The 18,085-nt window shown below is 40.1% G+C and overlaps 1 protein-coding gene across 6 annotated transcripts in view; it reads left to right on the top strand.

Moving 5' to 3' along the window:
• The window catches only part of MED15 (mediator complex subunit 15), a 31,177-nt gene that overhangs the window by 4,298 nt on the left and 8,794 nt on the right, over positions 1-18,085 (top strand). For 4 of the 6 annotated variants that reach the window (XM_075167887.1, XM_075167889.1, XM_075167888.1 and 1 more), the window contains exons 2-9: positions 2,685-2,772; positions 3,976-4,027; positions 4,491-4,520; positions 5,704-5,919; positions 6,501-6,763; positions 7,566-7,943; positions 9,037-9,126; positions 14,100-14,219. In XM_075167887.1, the coding sequence (XP_075023988.1) occupies positions 2,685-2,772; positions 3,976-4,027; positions 4,491-4,520; positions 5,704-5,919; positions 6,501-6,763; positions 7,566-7,943; positions 9,037-9,126; positions 14,100-14,219 (1,237 nt within the window). Of the gene's footprint in view, positions 1-2,684; positions 2,773-3,975; positions 4,028-4,490; positions 4,521-4,549; positions 5,422-5,703; positions 5,920-6,500; positions 6,764-7,565; positions 7,944-9,036; positions 9,127-14,099; positions 14,220-18,085 lie in introns of those variants that run through there. The other 2 variants (XM_075167890.1, XM_075167891.1) reach the window with 2 other exon arrangements.

The raw sequence follows: 18,085 nt of genomic DNA, 5'->3' as shown, positions 1-18,085 counted from the left end.
TTCATGAAGCAGCATTTGGTGATGTTACATGGCTTAATGTGGTGTTGGCCCTGGAACTCATTGCCCTTTTGTTTCATTGGAACCACTGATTCATGCAGTCATGGTGTGAACTGGATAGGGGAGCTGGTATAGTTTTGAAGGTGAACGTGTTTTGCAAGATTTTTCAACTAGACCAGCTGGCCTGAGTGAGAGATTGCACGTTGTTGCGCTGGAAACAAGCTTCTTGGGAATGGAGGGGGAATTCCTGAAGCATTCAACACCAACACCAGCTTCATCGTGTGAAACCGCAACTTTGAGTGTTCTGCATGAAATGAAAAAGGCAGAGTTTTAGTGTGCATTTTATGATGCGTTTAGTAAGTTATTAGGAGGCAGATGAAGGTTAAATTGGCTGGTACCATCTAATTTTCAGAGTTCTGTTGAGTTTGGTGTTCTGCAAGGATATGATACATTATTTGGTATCCTTAATGCTATGCTAAAGCTTTTTTTTTTAGTGACTTTCCCAGTCTTTTATCGTAAATATTTTTATGTTGATTGCGGATGAATATGTGAACAAAGAACAAGTTGTGTGTTTTTCTCTTCCTCCTAGTCTTAAATCCTTATTGGAATGCTAACAGATATGACGTGGAGTGCTTGGAGTGGCATTATTGGTAATGCAGATGTAGTCATTATAAAATGTCTTTCATGTTCTATAACATCAAAAGGAAATGGTAGATACATATAAAAGTAGATAACTTCTTTGCTGTGGATTTTTTTCCAAGTTCCTGATACCGCACTGATCACTGTCTGTATCACAGTCACGTGGTACTACCTACCTGTTAAGTCCTTTACTTGCCTCTGCATAATCTGTTTCTTGTCTTTCTGCCTGCTCAGTTCTTGGTGCTCTCAGAATGAGAGGCATTGTCATTGTACTATGGCACTGAGAAGTTAAGGAGGAATCAGAGAGTCGTATGGATTTAGAGGCAGCCTTTCTCAAAGGGAAAGCATTAAAAAAGGGAGGTGTCAATAAAGAATTGGATATAGCTTCTTCCTCTGCAGCAGGAGCTCCTTTATGAGCAGCTCCCTTTAAGGCTTATTTGCACATGGAGGAATAGTTATTCTGCATTATGTTCAGATTCTGCTTCAGTTTAAGTAATCTTCATATATAAATAACATTTTTTTAGTGTCTGCCGGACCACACGAACAAGTTACCATGAGAAAGTCTTACAGCAGGTAGCTATGTTCTACTGTCTTCTACTTTGCAGGCTACAGCAGGTTACATGTATGCTACTAGGCTACTAGTTTGCAAGGTAAGGGTGTGAGTTGTGGCAGCCTAAGCTCCTGCATTTTAAGGCTATAGCATCTGCTCTTCTCGCTTCTGTGACTGTGTTATTGAGTTAATTCAAGAAGCTGAACCTGCTTACTGCTCATGCAAACACCATTCCTGCTGCATGGAAGGTGGCAGAAATTCAGGGGGAAGAAAACAGTAGTCCCCCTTCAGACTAGCTGAAACTTTCAGGGATCACTACCCTAACACGCATGTAGTGTAGGGTAGTTGCTCATGCAACAGCAGTTCCTGAGAAATAAGTTGCTGAGATGTTAATTACAAGGTGAAAGTATTTCCTGGTAACTTGTTTGTGGAATTTAGACTGTAGCTGCTAGGCTGCTTTAAAACAGAACAGGTTTTGCAGTGAAGTGAAATGTTTCTGAGAATGAGAATGCCTGGAGGGTTTGAATAGGACTGTTCACCTGACTGAACTCCTCATTTTAGGATGTCTTTATCTCGTTGCATGTTTCACAGTTGAATTGCTTGCTACTTTTTGATGTACTGAGAATGCCCCTTCTTTTCCACCCATGTCCTTAGCAATGTGTGTTTTGGTATGTGGTGTGGTGTTTTTTTTTTTTTTTCCTCCTTTTCATCTTGCGTGTTCAATATCCCATCCAGAGGGCAGAGCTAGATCCAATTTACTGGAGGTGTGACGGAGAAAGGACAGCAAATCCCTGTGATTCTGGCTGGTAAATGGGAAAGAACAGTAAGGGAGTTGAAAGCTTTTTATTACCAAACATGTTCTTTTTTTTCCCCTCAACTTTCCATCAATGGGGCCTTCTTTTTATCTTATTGCTTCACCTGCTCACCTGCTGCTTTCATGTTGATTGTCCCCTCCCTGCCCTGCACATCGCTGCACCTCTGCTCTTTTCTGCCCCTGTTCAATGCTCCCATTTGTTATTCTCACTGGTGGTCAAGCCTCTCTGCCTTTAGGCAATCTTTTTTTTTTTTTTTTTTTTAAATCCTTCCACCTTATGTTTAGAGGATTCTTTTGGAAATGCCTGATGCTAGGCAAGCTCAAGCTCATTGTTTGCCAAACACGGATTACATTAATCCTGTCATTCAGCTTTCCTCAAATGAACAGGTCATGGTATTTGTCAAAATAATACATCAGGTGGTAAAATAACGACTTGCTTAGCAGTTGTTCTTGAATTTCTGCAAAGAATATTTGTGTTGCCTTTTAGAAATTAGTTGGCTTTTTTGTCCATTATTTGAAGAAATTTTAAAGGGTGGCAATTTTAAGTAATGTATGTGGTGTGTTTTTTACTCCTCTATAAATGAGAGGGGTAAAAAGCTGTTTTACAGACCTTCCTAACTACAGAAAGTGTTTTCTGATGTCCTCAATTAATACCCAGCCTTGTGTTTTTCCTCTTTTTTTCAGTGATGACGCGATGAGGAAGGCTGGTGTTGCCCATAATAAATCCAGCAAAGATATGGAGAGTCATGTGTTTATGAAGGCCAAAACAAGGGTAAAGCATCTCTATTTGTTTTCGGAAGTTACTGGGGTGTCAAAAGAAGTTTGGAACAACCCGCAGAAATAGCAAACCCAATACACTTAGTTAACTGTCTCTGCTTAGAGTACATAGTTATGCAAAATTTTTCATTTATATGTGCTTCTTTTACCCTGAGGGGAAGTGAGGTGTTTTGCATCCAATATACACATCAAACTGGACTTCAGTCCAAGACAGCTTTGCTGATGCTGCAGTATTTAATGCATATATGGGATCACGCTTAATTCTTATCTGAAGACTTGTGTGTAGTGAATTGCATAGAATTTCCTTTATCTACAGCATAGCACCTATGACCAGTTCGGTGGTCAGGAGAAACTAAGATATCAATGAAAAGGCTGTGTCAAGAGTAAGACCAAGGAAAGTGCTGTGGTCTCTGTGAAAGTCTGGTTATCATGTACAAGTTTAGACTCTACAAAAATGTAAACTTTTTTCCTGGAGCTGTGTTATGAGAAACTGGATACTGTTGCTGTCTCCAAACAAGCCACGTTTGAGATAAACTTGTCTGGGTGAAAATTTTATGATGCTAATGTCACAAATTTATGCCTGCTGATGGCATCCTCACTGGTGAGTTGGTAGTTTCATGGGCAGGAAGGCTATCTCAACCCTGTGCAGTTTCTCTTACATGTTATGAAGCACACTAATAAAATGCTGCAAAGAATATTTGTCTTTTCACTTCTGACACTTCTATCGTATGTTAGTCTTTAAAGTTAACTTACTTGTATTTGTAATATAACTTAGCTTAAAAAAAGTTCTTGCACTATGAATGTGAGAGTTCAAGGACTAAAGTAAGTCAGTGTACCAAGTAAGCAGGTTCAATTCTTAAGAAAAAGGAATTAGAGTGGATAAGAAGTGCAAAATGGATGTATTGGTTTATAATTATGTTCACGTATTGTAATCCTATTAGTGTGACTGTCACGGAGGTTCTTTCCAGTGAATTTTGTGGTTTCTTGACCTTCTTGTACCATCAACCACAATGACCTATTAGTAAAAATATCTCGCTTAGTTAATGAACAGACTGTTCCTTGCAAGTGAACCGCTCTGAAAAGCCACAGACATTGTAAAGTAAAATCTGTTATGTTGAGGAAGAATACTGAAGAACCAGAAAGTCATGGTCACAATGTTTTTATTTCCTATGCTAAAATACTCATTTTTCACCTTTAGGAGGAATATCTTTCTCTTGTGGCCAGACTTATTATCCATTTTCGAGATATTCGTAAGTAATTGTTTGGGTTTGGTTTTTTTTCTCAGTAATGGGATTGCTCATCCCATCGTCCCAAAAAAAAGTAAATTTTAGTGTTTGTATGTGTGGTTCTGCATGTGACTCTTCACAGGTTGCTTTAAAAATTTTCCTGTAATATACATGCTTGATTTCTAAATACTGTTTCTTTTAACATCCATCTATAATTGAAAAGTCTTTGAGAAATTATTTAAACTTACTACTTTTTCCACCTTCCTAATTTTTTCCTGTATTTTTGCTTTCTTTCCATTGTTTATGCAGCATTCTGGTTACCAAATTGGCTTAGGTTAATGTATTTTGTTAGAACTACAGTAGACAGTGATTTTTTTTTATTTTTTAAATTGTTATGTGAATATATTTCTTGTAGAGAGTATATCTGAAGGGCCAAATTTAAGTGTGACAAGGTTAACAAAGGCAATTAATTGTTCTTCATTTGCAGACAATAAGAAATCTCAAGCCTCAGTCAGTGGTAAGAGCTCCTTTTTTTTTTTTCTTTTCCCCCCCTTCTCCTCTCCCTCCCCCACCCCTTTCTAAATAGAACAGCTTAGAAATCATAGCTGTGGTGTACTAAGAATAAGAAGACCTTGGATTCCCTAGCTGGAATATTAAATGCTGCTGGAGGAAAGGAAAGGTAGCATGATAGTCTTGGAGTTGTCAGTGATATTTGTACTTTTGTTAGCTCACACCACTAAGATTCTTGAAAGAACAAGAGTGATTGAAAATAATCTCCTGCTGAGCAGTCCAAGTTTCTCCCTGTTACCAGCTTTGGGTCTCTCAGGGTGTTGCATCAGAGGCAAGCGTTGTGTTTGTGGGGCGCATGCGCTCTTCCATTTGACTGAGGTTAGATCTGATCATGTCTTCTGCCTCTGTACTAATTCTTACAGCAATGTATGTTAGGAACATAGTATGATCCTCTATTTTTATCCCCCTGTAGGCTAAATATGCAGTGTCTGTGATTGTTTAACATCCAGCCTAGACAATTGGAAATTATTTTATAAGTATTCTTAAGAAAGAGGGGGTGTTGTGTTCTGTACCTGATTAATATTGCTTCTGCACCCAGTGTTGTGTTTTGCTCTCTTGAATTGCCATTCCCTCTTTGACTTCACTTTTCCATGTGCCCAGGGTTCAGATTATGACAATTGTCTTGAAAGGCACTGAATTTATCCACTGCATAATAAATGTGATGTTATGGGGGAACTGTATAGCAAAGTACTTCCTCTAGTCTGAGCACTGCTTCTCCGTGTTGACCTCAGGAGGAAGAGGCTAACTGGATCCACAGTGGGACTGTCTTCTTGGTTTTCAAGGTTACAAGCTGGATATCCTCATGGAGTTTGTTGGCAGCTTGTTTTGACTTGCATATAAATTCAGAGGTGGCTAATAAGTTCCTTTTCTCTAATGTATTTAGAATCTATTTGGAACTTCGCAAATCTGAAGCGCTTTAAATAATCTCCACTCTATTTATAGAGGGGCAAAGATGTGCCAGAAACCTCTTGTGGTCTCACAGGCAGAGCAGTGAATGTTAGATTCTCAGGGTATTGGATCTAGTCATGGTCTGAAGCTGACAGATCAGAGAGTGGTGATGGTGGAGAACAGAGGATTTTGGGCAGGCAATTGCATGGCTGACAGCATATTGGTAACTATTTTCTTTGTAGATCCGATGAATGCCCTGCAGAATCTAACTGGGGGTCCCCCAGCAGGGGCACCTGGAATGGGCATGGCTTCTCGAGCTCAAGGAGCACCAATGAGTGGGATGGGTGGCCTTGGCCCAATGGGACAACAGATGAGTCTCCCAGGGCAGCAGCAGCCTCCTGGAACCTCGGGAATGGCCCCTCATGGTATGCCTGGTGTTTCTACAGCTACTCAGCAGAGTAAGTGTTCAGTTTGCTTCAACCAATGAAATTCTTAGATCAGCCTTTCAGTACATAGCTTTTTTCCACAAGGAAAGGGTGCTGAAGAGATTTCATACTTCTGGCTAAATCAGCCAAGTGAACTGCGGGAAGAATTGATTTCAAATACTGCTGCCTGATGGGATAAATGTCTTCCTTAGTATAGTGAGGAACAGTCTAGCTGTTGTATGAGCAAATGCTTCTTTCGTCATACAAGATGTCAACTTCAGAAGTTCGGTTTTGTAGAGCTCACCTATGTTTTCTATGGGTATGGTGCTTCGTGCTGGTGACCTCAGTGCATATTTCCTCCTGCACGTTTTTACATTCTTTACCTAGGTTGCTGACTCAATATAGGCAGTGAGAATTAGAAGTTGGTAGTAGGAAGTGTCATTAATTCTGCTGTTAATGTGCCTCATCCGTTTGAGGAAGCAAAAGTATATGCTGCTAATGAAGAACATTAATGTACTTTAGGGTTTATCTTCAATTATGATGAGTTATACTGGGTAACTGTCTCTCACACTGTTTGGGTCTCATGTTTTAAGTACACTCTACCTTCTTTTTAGCCCAACTTCAGCTTCAGCAGATAGCTCAGCAGCAACAGCAGCAGCAGCAACAATTCCAGCAGCAGCAGGTGGCTTTGCAGCAGCAGCAATTCCAGGCCCAGCAGTCAGCCATGCAACAACAGTTTCAGGTCCAGCAGCAGCAGGCAGCAGCAGCTGCAGCAGCCCAGCAGCAGCAGCAGCAACAACAGCAGTTGCAAGCTGTCCAGCAGCAGCAACAGCACATGCTGAAACTGCAGATGCAGCAGCAGCAAAACCAACAGCAGGTAATGACAAACAATTACAATGGCAATTGAGGTGATCTGTGTTCAGTTACTTGTCAAGTGAGGCTTCGCTTGCATGGAAGTACTGAATATCAGCTCTGCCTGTTATTAACGCGTTTCCACTTTGGGGTAGAACTTCAGTTTAGACTTGCAAGTTAATTGGCAACAATATATCACATCCCAGAGGAAAGGCTTAAGAGCCGTGTGTTTGCTTTCTTCTGTCATAGCAATAGAGAATTAAAACCTTTGTCTCCTTCTCTTTATAAACATCAGGATAGTCTTTCATTCTGACAAGAACAAGAATGTGGGAAAGAACTAAAAGCACTTGTATTACTTTAGAAATAGTGGCTGTTTTGTAATTGTGTGAATTACACATTGCCACTTTAAAAAATGTGTGCCAAGCACATATATATGTATCATCCTTAGGCACAAAAGCGGAAGAGGAAACTTCAGCTGTCATGCTGTTGTGCAGTTTCTGGTAAATAGTGGTGCTAATGCAGGCTGGTCACATTTAAAGAAATGATTCTGAGCCCATTTGTACAGGAGAAGCTGATGGACTTCATCTTTGCTTTTGAAAGCTGTTTTAGTAGCGAGACAAGCTTGTAGTATTGAAACCGTGGGAAGTGCACTATGTAGAGTTGAGATATATGAAGAGTGAGTGGATAAAAAGGTTGGGCTTTCCCTTTGGACTTAAAACTTCAGCATGATATATTAGGATTCTGTTTGCTCTTGGTTTATGGTATAAAAATAAGGCTGCTATCGCATTGCTGGAAGCTTTAGCATCCTGGCTTTTCCTGCTTTTCAGATGCAGCAGCAACAGCAGCAGCAGCAACTACAGCGAATTGCCCAAATGCAGCAGCTGCAGGCAGCACAGGCTATGCAGGCACAACAGCAGCAGCAGCAGCAACAACAACAGCAACAAATACCACAACAACAGATACAGCAGCAGCCACCTCAACAAGTAATGCAACAGCAGATGCAACAGATGCAGCAGCAACAGCAGCAGCAGCAGCAACAACAACAACAACAGCAACAGGTTGCTCAGGCACAACAGTCTCAGCTTCCACCACAATCCCAGCCTCAACCCCAGCCCATGGTATCTCAGCCGCAGGCAATCTCAGGACAAATTCCTAGTCAGGTTATGCCTGTTACTCTTACACCACAGCAATTAAAAGCAATGCAGGTAAGGGCTAGTGACCAGCTGATTGTTGGTTCATTATGATCCTCCAGAGAAATAAAAAAAATTCTTTGACTTTTGCTAATAATAAAGTAGGAAAAAACACAGCTGCTTAAGAGATCTGTAGTTCGCATGTTATGAGTACAGAGAGTTTAAAGGTTTATGTTTGGGCCTGCCAGTAGAGAACAGTTTTGTGTCTAAGAGTAGGACTTGTGGAAATCTGTGAAAACTATTTATGCAGCTAATATTTAAATATAATTTCTTGTCTTACTCTTGCATGAACAAGTAAGAAAAAGAACCAAACTCCAGTTAAAGAAAAATCACCTCCATGATGTGTGCTGTTCTAGAACATGAGCAAGTGCTTTGAAGTGCCTGGTGCATGTGACTGGAGCCAGTGTTGGCTCTCTAGCATGCTAGCTTTGCTTCTGCAAATAGTTTTACTCTGTTGAACCTCTTGCTGGGTCATCCTCTTAATGGTGCAGCTTTTTGAACTGTTGCATTATAGTCAGGTTTTTCTGGGCTCCCTATGTGCTGTTGAGCAAAAGCTCAGATGTAATCCCAAGACCTGCTTTTCTTTGGGCTTTGCTGGGGAAGAGTGGAGTGTCAGCCATGCTTGAGAAATTATTGACCCCACATGGGCGAGTTGATACATCCACTTTGTGCTCCTGCCAGCTAAGCTAGGAGTAGTTAGATGTCATATACACCACACTGACAGTCGTAATGGATGTATAAACATTTGAAATGCTGCTCATTGGTAGGAAATGTGCTCGAGGGAAATCAACACGTATGTGGTTAACTATGTTTGCCAGAAAGTTGAAGTATCTAGTATTGCCATAGGAAGACCTGATAGTACAGGGAAGAAGTTACAAGAAGAAATTGAATCTTGGGTGCGCAGTCTATGGGAAGACTGTTCTAAATGTTAGAAACATGGGAACTTCTTTTCGTAAAGAAAGCTCAAAAACTCTTGCTGGACTATGTATGTGAGGCTGATCTTGTCTCCACACCCTTTTTTATGAGTATAGTCAATATAGTTGAAACAGAAGTGTCATACCCTAATCAGATATGTATGTTTACTTCGTTCTTTCTTTTCATACTTAAGGTAAGAGCTCAGCTGGTCCAGCAGCAGCAGGCAGCGGCAGCAGTGCAAGCAGCTCAGGCCCAAGCTGCTCAGATGGGAGCTTCAGGGCAGGTAAGGGCCCAGGAGCCAGTATCACTAGTTACAGGCCTGTAGCAAATGCATGCTAGAGATGAGCATGGGGATGGGTTTCTGGTGGCTTTCTGATGAGGGGTCTGACATTGGTCATCCCCTTTATAAAGGGGATATGGGCTTTTATGCTGTTTTTCCTTTGCCTGGAGTCAGAGGCAGGATTTCGTTGACAACCTCTCTGTGCATGCTCTCTGTCCCGAGTAGGTAAGATTGTTGCCTGTACTGACACAGGAATGCACTTCAATAAGACGGCCTACTGTGGTCACGCTACAAGTCTGACTGTTGGTACCTGGAGTGTTTCACCTCTTCTTTCGTTAAACTTTCTTAGGTGACTGCTTTGTTGTGTAAATTGATTTCTGTACTGTGAATCTTTGCCTGCTATCTTTACTCACATGTGATTTACCTTCCGTCTCCATGTATTGACCATAAAAAAAATAGTATAGACAATGAAATCTCTCTGCACTCCCCTTTCATTCCTTTCATCTTTCATTCTTTTTCTGAGTGAAATGGGCAGTAGATATAGATTGCTCTTGTTCTGGATGTGAATTGTGAAGAAAAAATGGCATGTGTCACAAGTGCAGAGTTACATTTTAAAAAAAAAAAGTGCTGGATGAAAGCTTATTGTCTAACACAGTTTTCTTATCCTGCAACACACTTGTAGCCCCAGTGATTTGTTCCTTGATGTGTGTCTGGTATGAAGGAGACATGGGGAAAAAAAAATTGGGAATGGCTTGAGCTGAACGTGTCATCCCATTTTCCACAAGAATATGAAATAGTCTTTCGTGGCTTACCTCTGTAGTGTTTCATATTGAGACATTTTACAGACATGGGTAAGTACAATTATCACCACTTTGTAGATGAAGAGACTGAGGCAGACAGGTGAAATGAGGTTGACTAGGATTAATGGCAGAGTTCTTTTCATATACCCAGACATTCCATGTCTGCGTGAACCATTTTCCCTTCAGCGCACAAGTAATATTATAGATTCAGTAAGACATTTGGAAGCTTTTTACATGGACTGTGATAACTACTGGTTCTTCAACATACATCTCCTAGACTTGTATCAGGAATAGTGCCTTGTACCATCATAACTCTCATGTGGCCCACATCCTTGTTGGTGGCTAAGTTCTGTTTCTGTATTGGTCCTTTTGCTTGTGTCAATGTAAAACAGGATGTAAAAGCTGAGCAGTGGTAAGTACAGTTGGTACAGTACTGGCAGCCATGCAGAATTCTCTTTCTACAGTTGAAAAGTGAATTAAAACTTCTGTTTGTTTCTTAAATAATTTCCAGGTGGGAGCTGCAGGGACTTAGGCTGACTGGAAGGAGAGACTGACTTTTTTTTCTTTTTACTAATGTAATGGTGCTCTTTTCAACTCCTAAGCAGATGGATTGTGCTTATGTAGAGTCAACTTAATTCTTGCCCCGTTTAGTGAATTCATATGCCAGTGGCTTAACAGCACGGTGCATTTGAAAAGTTTCAGGTGATAAGGTGGTTGACAGCGGGTTTTGTATTGCACCTTTATTCATGTGTAGACATGTGTAGTAAACTCAGGGGTTGCTCGTTATCTACTGCGGATGGAGTTTAGAAAATTCCACGTACAGGCTTTACTCCATTTATGTTCATGCCATTGCAATATGAGTCTGCTAAAATTCACTTAACGCTGTGAAGTCCAATAATTAAACAGGTTTCTTGTACTTGTGTAAATATTTTCTGTATATAATATTTAGTTTTAAGATTGTGGCTGTGTACAATATTACAATGCAGCTTCAGTGTTGAGAGTGTATACGGATTTTCTTTAACTTATAAGTTTCTTTTAAGAGTAGATTTTGCTTTGTATTTGGTACATTTTTTTCACTAGCACCAGTATTTTTAATAAATCTGCCTTGATTTCTTCATTTGGTTCAGCGAAGCTTTTGTTATAAACAAACCCTATCCTAATCTTTGCTTGTTACATTTAAACTTAGTCTCTAGGGGCTTTCAAACTGGGAATTTTGGTTGATATGGCTGCGTTCTTCCTTTTCCATAAAGTTTCTGTTCATCCTTCCTACATAAAAGTAAAAGCAATCTCAGGTTTAAACATGGATCCATCTGAGTTTTGAAGTTCTTCTCTGAAGTCGTAAAGACACCATGCAGGTCAATGTTACCCTGCTTGGCTGCCTAGCTCTTGTGAGCATGTAACTCACAGATGAAGCTGATAAATAAAGTAATGTCCTAGTGACTACGGAGTGCTACACAAGTGCTTGCAGCACCAAGAGAAAATCTGTAATCAACTGGAGTTAAGTATTAATAAAGTTTAAATCACTGTTCTGGTGCAACTCCTTCAGGTGTTCAGAATGCAGATTGGCTGTTGCTCTTTGAAAATCAGGGCTGTTGCTCTTTGAAAATCAGAGCTGCCTTTAGTGGAGTGACAGTGGCGCAGTACTTACATATGCTCACCAGCAGCTGCATATTTACAGAATTCTGAATCTTTGGATTTTAGATGAAAGAAAATTACAGGTTCAGGATCCTAATTGTTACATTCCACTTCATTTTTATCAAATAATGGGTTTTGTATCTTACAGTGAAGGGAGACTCTCTTCCTCTGCTTGGTCTCTGTTTTTATGGGGTAAAATTGTTGATTCTGTAAATTGAGATAAATCAATTTCACTTGTGGAGGAGGATTTGCCTTCAGTTTAAATCTTTTTCAAAAGTACTTGAACACTTCTGGTTGTCTTCTGTTTTTAGACTAACAAGAACAACTCCTTCATGGATATATTGCTTTGCATAAAACAGATGCAATCTTTGGAACCCCCTTTCCCCACTCCTTTGTCAAAGGGTCACAGGTTTCATAAATGTAAATCAGCTGGAGAATGGGAAAAATAGATTACTTTTGTTGAGAGAGTGGAATTGGTGTAATTTTATATATATACTTCCTTTCCAAAGCACACATTTCAAAAAAAACCCAAAAAATACAAAAAATCAAAACCAAAATTGTGTGCATGTGCATAAACGTTTGACCAACCACAATACAACAAACAGCTGAAACCCTTTGAGTCTGAGTTTGTCATGCTGGTGTTCAGTGGTTTGCCAGACACTTAAACTGTGAATATGCTTCTAATTTCCTTGACCTCGGAGGAGGTAATCTACACACTTTGGTGGTGTGGCATGGGAAACAGGACCGAGATGGGACATGTGGGTCACGATAACATCCCTGGGATTTCACACGCTCCAGAGATCCATGTGCATTCACGAGGGTCTAAGATGGGGTGATTGTGCCTAGAGGGATATGTTGGTTTTTTTTTCCCTAGCAATTTTCCTTTTTTTTTTTTTGTTTTTTTTTGTTAGGGTTGTGTTGCTTCACCAGCTCTCATGTTGATACTGTAGCTCTTCACTGCACTTTGTAGCATCCACCTGTGCTTTGTGCCAGTGCTTGGTTGTTGTGTTTGCTTGTGGTGGCTGTTGCATGCTGTGTGTGTACATGTGCATGTGTGTGTGATGTCCGAAGCGCTCTCATTTGTTTCCCTTTTGAAATCCTGTCTCTGACCATCCCTCTTTGCCTGGATGGAAAGGGACTGCATTGCTCTGATGTTGTGAACTAACAGCTGTGCTGAATTTGACACTATTTTCTTTATCAGTTATTGCTTTCCTTTTTCAGTCTTGCTGTGTTGTATTTAATTTTATTTATTTTTAACAATTGTAAGCACATGCATTCTCTGACTCTCTAGAGACATGTTGCTGGCTGCTTCAGTCCATTTACATAGAACACTAAGCAAGAATGCCCCAAACCATTTACTGAAAGGAGACTTCATTAACTCGTAGGTTAGTTAAGGCCTGTATAGGTTCCTTGGTAATACGTTTGCTGGAAAAAAAAGTAGCCCAGAGAACTTTACTGTAGATCTTTGAAGTACCAAACAGAAGCTCCTTTACTGAGAAGTGAATCTGCCACAGTTACCCAAATGCTGCCTCAAAAATATGCTGTATTTACTGTAAATTCTCAGCATATATGGTGTAATATCAAATTTTAAGTAAGAGAGGGCTGTAGAGATATATCTGATTATATCTGTGTGGCTCATGCAGGCTGATGGTTCTGAAAGGCAGTTCTAGACACTGCAGAGTAGCATAGTCCTAAGACTATTTTAAAATACAAATTCTAATGCTAACCTTCATTTCTCCTAAATGATTGTACTTTAGGGTGTGCTTAGCCTATACAACTGGAGAATCAAATAGTGCATGAATAAGCTTGAGGCAGATTGTGGATTCATAACAGAATATTTTAGCACAGCTTAGTAACAGAGGAATGGGTGTTTGTCAAAATGATGGAAATTACAAGGATATATTTGACTTATTCTGTGGGTTATAAAAGGAACGAAATAGCTTTTTCAAACCCAGGAGTCCTTTTTGTTGTTTTTGGCATTATTATACTGTCATAGGTTAGGTTGGTCTGAAATTTTGCTCACTGTGGAGCATTTCTACTGACAGTTGCTGTTGAACTGTCTGCCAAGTTATTTTATATGCAAATACTGCTAAGTCCTTTGAGTCCACAGTGCGTGAAAGCACATCAGAAACCTATGGCGTTATATAGCTTCTTATATGGAGCATTCTTGACAACAGCCTTAGAGTACTTCTTTCCAAGAATTCTAGAAATTCAGGATGTCAGGCAAAATTTAGGAAAAGCCCTTCATGCAAATGATAGCATAGTCAATCCTTGACGCATGAATCTGAATCTACATATCAGTGCTCTCAAGATACCTAGAATTCATTAGATGCTTTCTAAAAATGGATAGAAAGGGTAGAAAAAGGAGTTTGATTTATAAGCTAGCATGTTAGGCTAAGCTTTAGAGAAAAGCTCACTAACCTTCCCTTCATGCTCCCCCTCCCCCTAATTCCTGGAGGTTGCATGTGCTTCTCATCCTGCCAGTGCACTGCATTTCTTGTTTTGCGATTACTTTTGTCTGTTGTCCCTCTGTCCTCAAAGATGATCACCGCACCTATGGCCCGAGGTGGGATGCAAATAAGACCACGGTTCCCGCCTACCACCGCTGTGTCTGCTACACCGCCAAGCTCCATTCCTTTGGGCGGACAGCAAATGCCACAGGTATTTACTGAGTCAAAGCACATTGTGTCAGGAATTGTGCAAAGCATTCAATACGTGATTGTATAGCACTTGCTTTCAAGCAAGGGGAGGTTCACTTTTTCATCGAACAACTAACTTTCTGGTGTTACTCAGGGTATTGGGTTGTTTAGCTTTTTTATGGATCCTTCTTCATTTTAAATAATAGGTTTTCTGAAAGCTTGGGATGTCAAAGCATTTTTAAAGTGACATAGATCTTTATTTTAACATATAAAATGTTTCCATGTTCATAATTGATTCAAGTCTCAAGTTAGAACTTTGTGGTTTCTGTTTAGTCTTTGTCCATACTCCACAAGTGTACATTTATGAGAGTGTTGCAAGTCAGTACTACAGTGTACTAGCTGAGTTGTCTGGGACCTTACTTACCATGTGTTCATGCTCTGTACAGGTGTTTCTTTCATTAATAGTAAACTTGGCTCATTTCAGATTGAGTAGCTTCTTGGCATGGTATCAGGGACCAGGAAAGATGGAGCAGTTCTTTTCTTTCACGGTTGTGTAGGAGGAACTGCCAGAAGGATTCCACTTGTACCTGCATCAGAGAAGAACCTGTGTAGGCAGGCTGGCGGCAACTATCCAGGTGTTGCTGGAAGATGTGTGAGGTCAGAGTACTGCATCTGCCTGGTGCAGGTCCAGATCGGCTAAAGACCCCACAGTCATGTTTTGCAAGCAAAATGTGTCAGTTTGGGGAAGCAGGAATGGGGAGAACTAGAATGAAATAGAACTGAGTTCTTACCAGTAAGTCACAAAACGAGGCTCTGCTCTGCAGAAGTTTGCTGAGGACTATGTGATTGGTGTTGGTTTAACTACGTATCGTATTATGATGGTGGAATAGTGTTCAACTGCATTTTTCTATCTGTTATTCATGAACCTCATGTCTTGTTCTTCTAGATATTAATTTTCAAATTTAATACCAGGTGCAGTTTTAGCTCTTAATGCCACTGCCTTTTGTTTGTAGGGTTAATGAAAATTTCTTCACTCTTCGCATTTTTGTTTCCTTTGCAAGCTTGTCATGGGGCTGTGGAATGTCTGAAACTCTGCTTCCTAGCGCTGCTGCATCAAGTTTAATAGGCACAGCCTTTTCTTCTCAGGAATTTGCTAAGGTGATTCTGCAGAAAGATTCTGCAGGCCTAGGCAAACACATCTGTTGTTGTTTCTGGTTTAAGATAGATGGTCATTTCAATCCAGGTCATTGTTTATATGTTAACTGAAATAAAATCCAGACATAGCTGTTGAGTCAAAGGAGAATTTACTCTGAGCTTTATTTGCTGTAGCAGTTTATATAGACTGAGACAATCATCTCCCATGTGAAGTATTCACGATATTTGGTTTGACGATGGGGCCTTCTGATCGATATTTAAATATTAGATTGGCTTATATTTAATATTTGAGTCATAACAAAAGACCTCTAGTTTAAGCATTCAGTGCCATAGGCTGATCTTTTAGTGCTGTCATGTCTGTGGTTATTGAGGAGCTTTGATTTCTGACACCAAGTGAATTGGTCATCAAGGAGTGCTCTCAGTAGCATGCCAAGGATTGTGAAAATTATGTAGAAGATTGAACAACTAGAGAAGGCAGAAGAAGAAAGGAAATTTCTTTATGAACAATGATTGGAGTGAAAATGGCTCATAAGCAGGTGGTAGGGTGAGTGAGTGAGTGAGTCATGTTTTAATGGTGGTGGGAAGCATGTTTTTAAAGCCAGTCTGACATGCCATGTACTTGACAGCTCTGGATCAGCATGAATCTCTAGTGCTGTCTGCCAAAACACTTTGTTCAGGTTCTAGGTGGATTAGAAATTAGAAATATTGTCATTTATGCCTCTTAATTTCGTAAAATGCTTAAATAATATTGTCTGTTGGATGTGTTTAACTTCCTTGTCATCAGAGCCCTTGCAGCTGTTCACAATAGGAGTAATCTGGTTATTAATTACTCATTTAAGAGTCTGTCATCTCCATGACTACACTATCAAAAGTCTTTTAAACTTGGTGATAGGTGGTTCACAGTGTCTTCTCTCTTTAGAAAAGAATCTTGGTATTGCACTGAAGAATCTCTTTTAACAAAAGGACCAGATGTGATATCAGTACTGTGTGGCTATTTATTTTTATCCCATATGACACAAATGGCAGTCTGCCCTTTTTTTTATCATAAGGCTCAGTTGATTCTGTAGTGTTTTTTTTTTTGTTTGGTTGCGGTTTTTTTACTATTACGTTTTTTTCAGTCAAAAGAATATATTGACTGATATGGCATTGTATTCCACAATCTCCTGGTCTTTTGAATTGCCAGAGAATTAGAACTGCCTTTTTTTTTTCTTAGCTGAAGTTTGTGCCTGAATAGTTACCAAACATGAACTAGAATCAATGTTAGTGGCACTTTTTGAAGAGCTAAGAGAAGTTTCATATATCATGTTTGGATTGGCTCAAGAAACCTGCTGATCTTAAAATTTTGAAAGATTAAACTGATCTAATACTTAGCTTTCCCTTTAGCAGTTAGATAACTAATGTGCTAATACCAGTCATTCTCCTGAATTTCTAGTGTCAAAACCTTCAAGTTCTGTCTACAAATATATTGCAGTCTAAAATAGTATGAACTTCCAATTTATTGTTGGCACAGAAATCTTCAGCAAACTGAAAATATAGGAAAAAAAGTAAAACTGACTTTAATATTAAAATAAAGCAAGGCATACTGGCGTGACTGGGAATATGGAAACCTGTATCTGAGCTTATTTGAAGCTCTGCAGAGTTTCCATTTTGTCACACAAAGCAGCATAATGGTGAACTTTAAACCCAGTTTGCAACAGAGTAGACAAGGCTATGCTTACTGGCTTAACATGTAAGTACAGTAGTGTAAATGCTTTTTAGAGTTTTCCTTTAGACTAAAAGTGTTTCTCCTGTTCCTTGTTATTACTCATTGCTTCCTTGTTGCAGTCTCCTTTTCCTTGCCATTAGCTTCTGCATATTGTACACTCTTGCTACCGGGAGCTTCTGAAAAACTCTTGCTAGCCTTATTTACTGAGTGCCGTTCCTTGCCTGAGACTCTGTTGTGGTTTAACCCCAGCCAGCAACTAAGCACCACACAGCTGCTTGCTCACTCCCCACCCGGGTGGAATGGGGGAGAGAATCAGAAGAGTAAAAATAAGGAAACTTGTGGGTTGAGATAATAACAGTTTAATAGGTAAAGCAAAAGCCGCACACGCAAGCAAAGCAAAACAAGGAATTCATTCACTCCTTCTCATCGGCAGGCAGGTGTTCAGCCATCTCCAGGAAAGCAGGGCTCCATCACGCTTAACGGTTACTTGGGAAGACAAACACCATCACTCCGAATGTCCCCCCCTTCCTTCTTCTTCCCCCAGCTTTATATGCTGAGCATGACGTCATATGGTATGGAATATCCCTTTGGTCAGTTGGGGTCAGCTGTCCCAACCATGTCCCCTCCCAACTTCTTGTGCACCCCCAGCCTCCTTGCTGGTGGGGTGGGGTGAGGAGCAGGAAAGGCCTTGACTCTGTGTAAGCACTGCTCAGCAGTAATGAAAACGTCCCTGTGTCATCAACACTGTTTTCAGCACAAATCCAAAACATAGCCTCATACTAGCTACTATGAAGAAAATAACTCTATCCCAGGCAAAACCAGCACACTTAGCAATCTGGAGGTAGGCCTCGTAGCTAAGTTTATCTTCCAGCATGGTGTGCTCTAAACACTAAGAATAGCTTTGATTTAGTGGATATTATGTGGAAACTTCTGTCATGCAAGCCTAAATATCTTTTGGGCAAGACTTCAGAAAATTAGGACTTGGTGTCATGATCAGGTCACTGTAGAGTTGCAGAGTAAATTCACGT

The sequence above is a fragment of the Calonectris borealis genome, chromosome 18 (genome assembly GCF_964195595.1).
Source record: "Calonectris borealis chromosome 18, bCalBor7.hap1.2, whole genome shotgun sequence".
Taxonomy (NCBI): Eukaryota; Metazoa; Chordata; class Aves; order Procellariiformes; family Procellariidae; genus Calonectris; species Calonectris borealis.
This window is presented reverse-complemented; position numbering and strand designations above follow the sequence as displayed.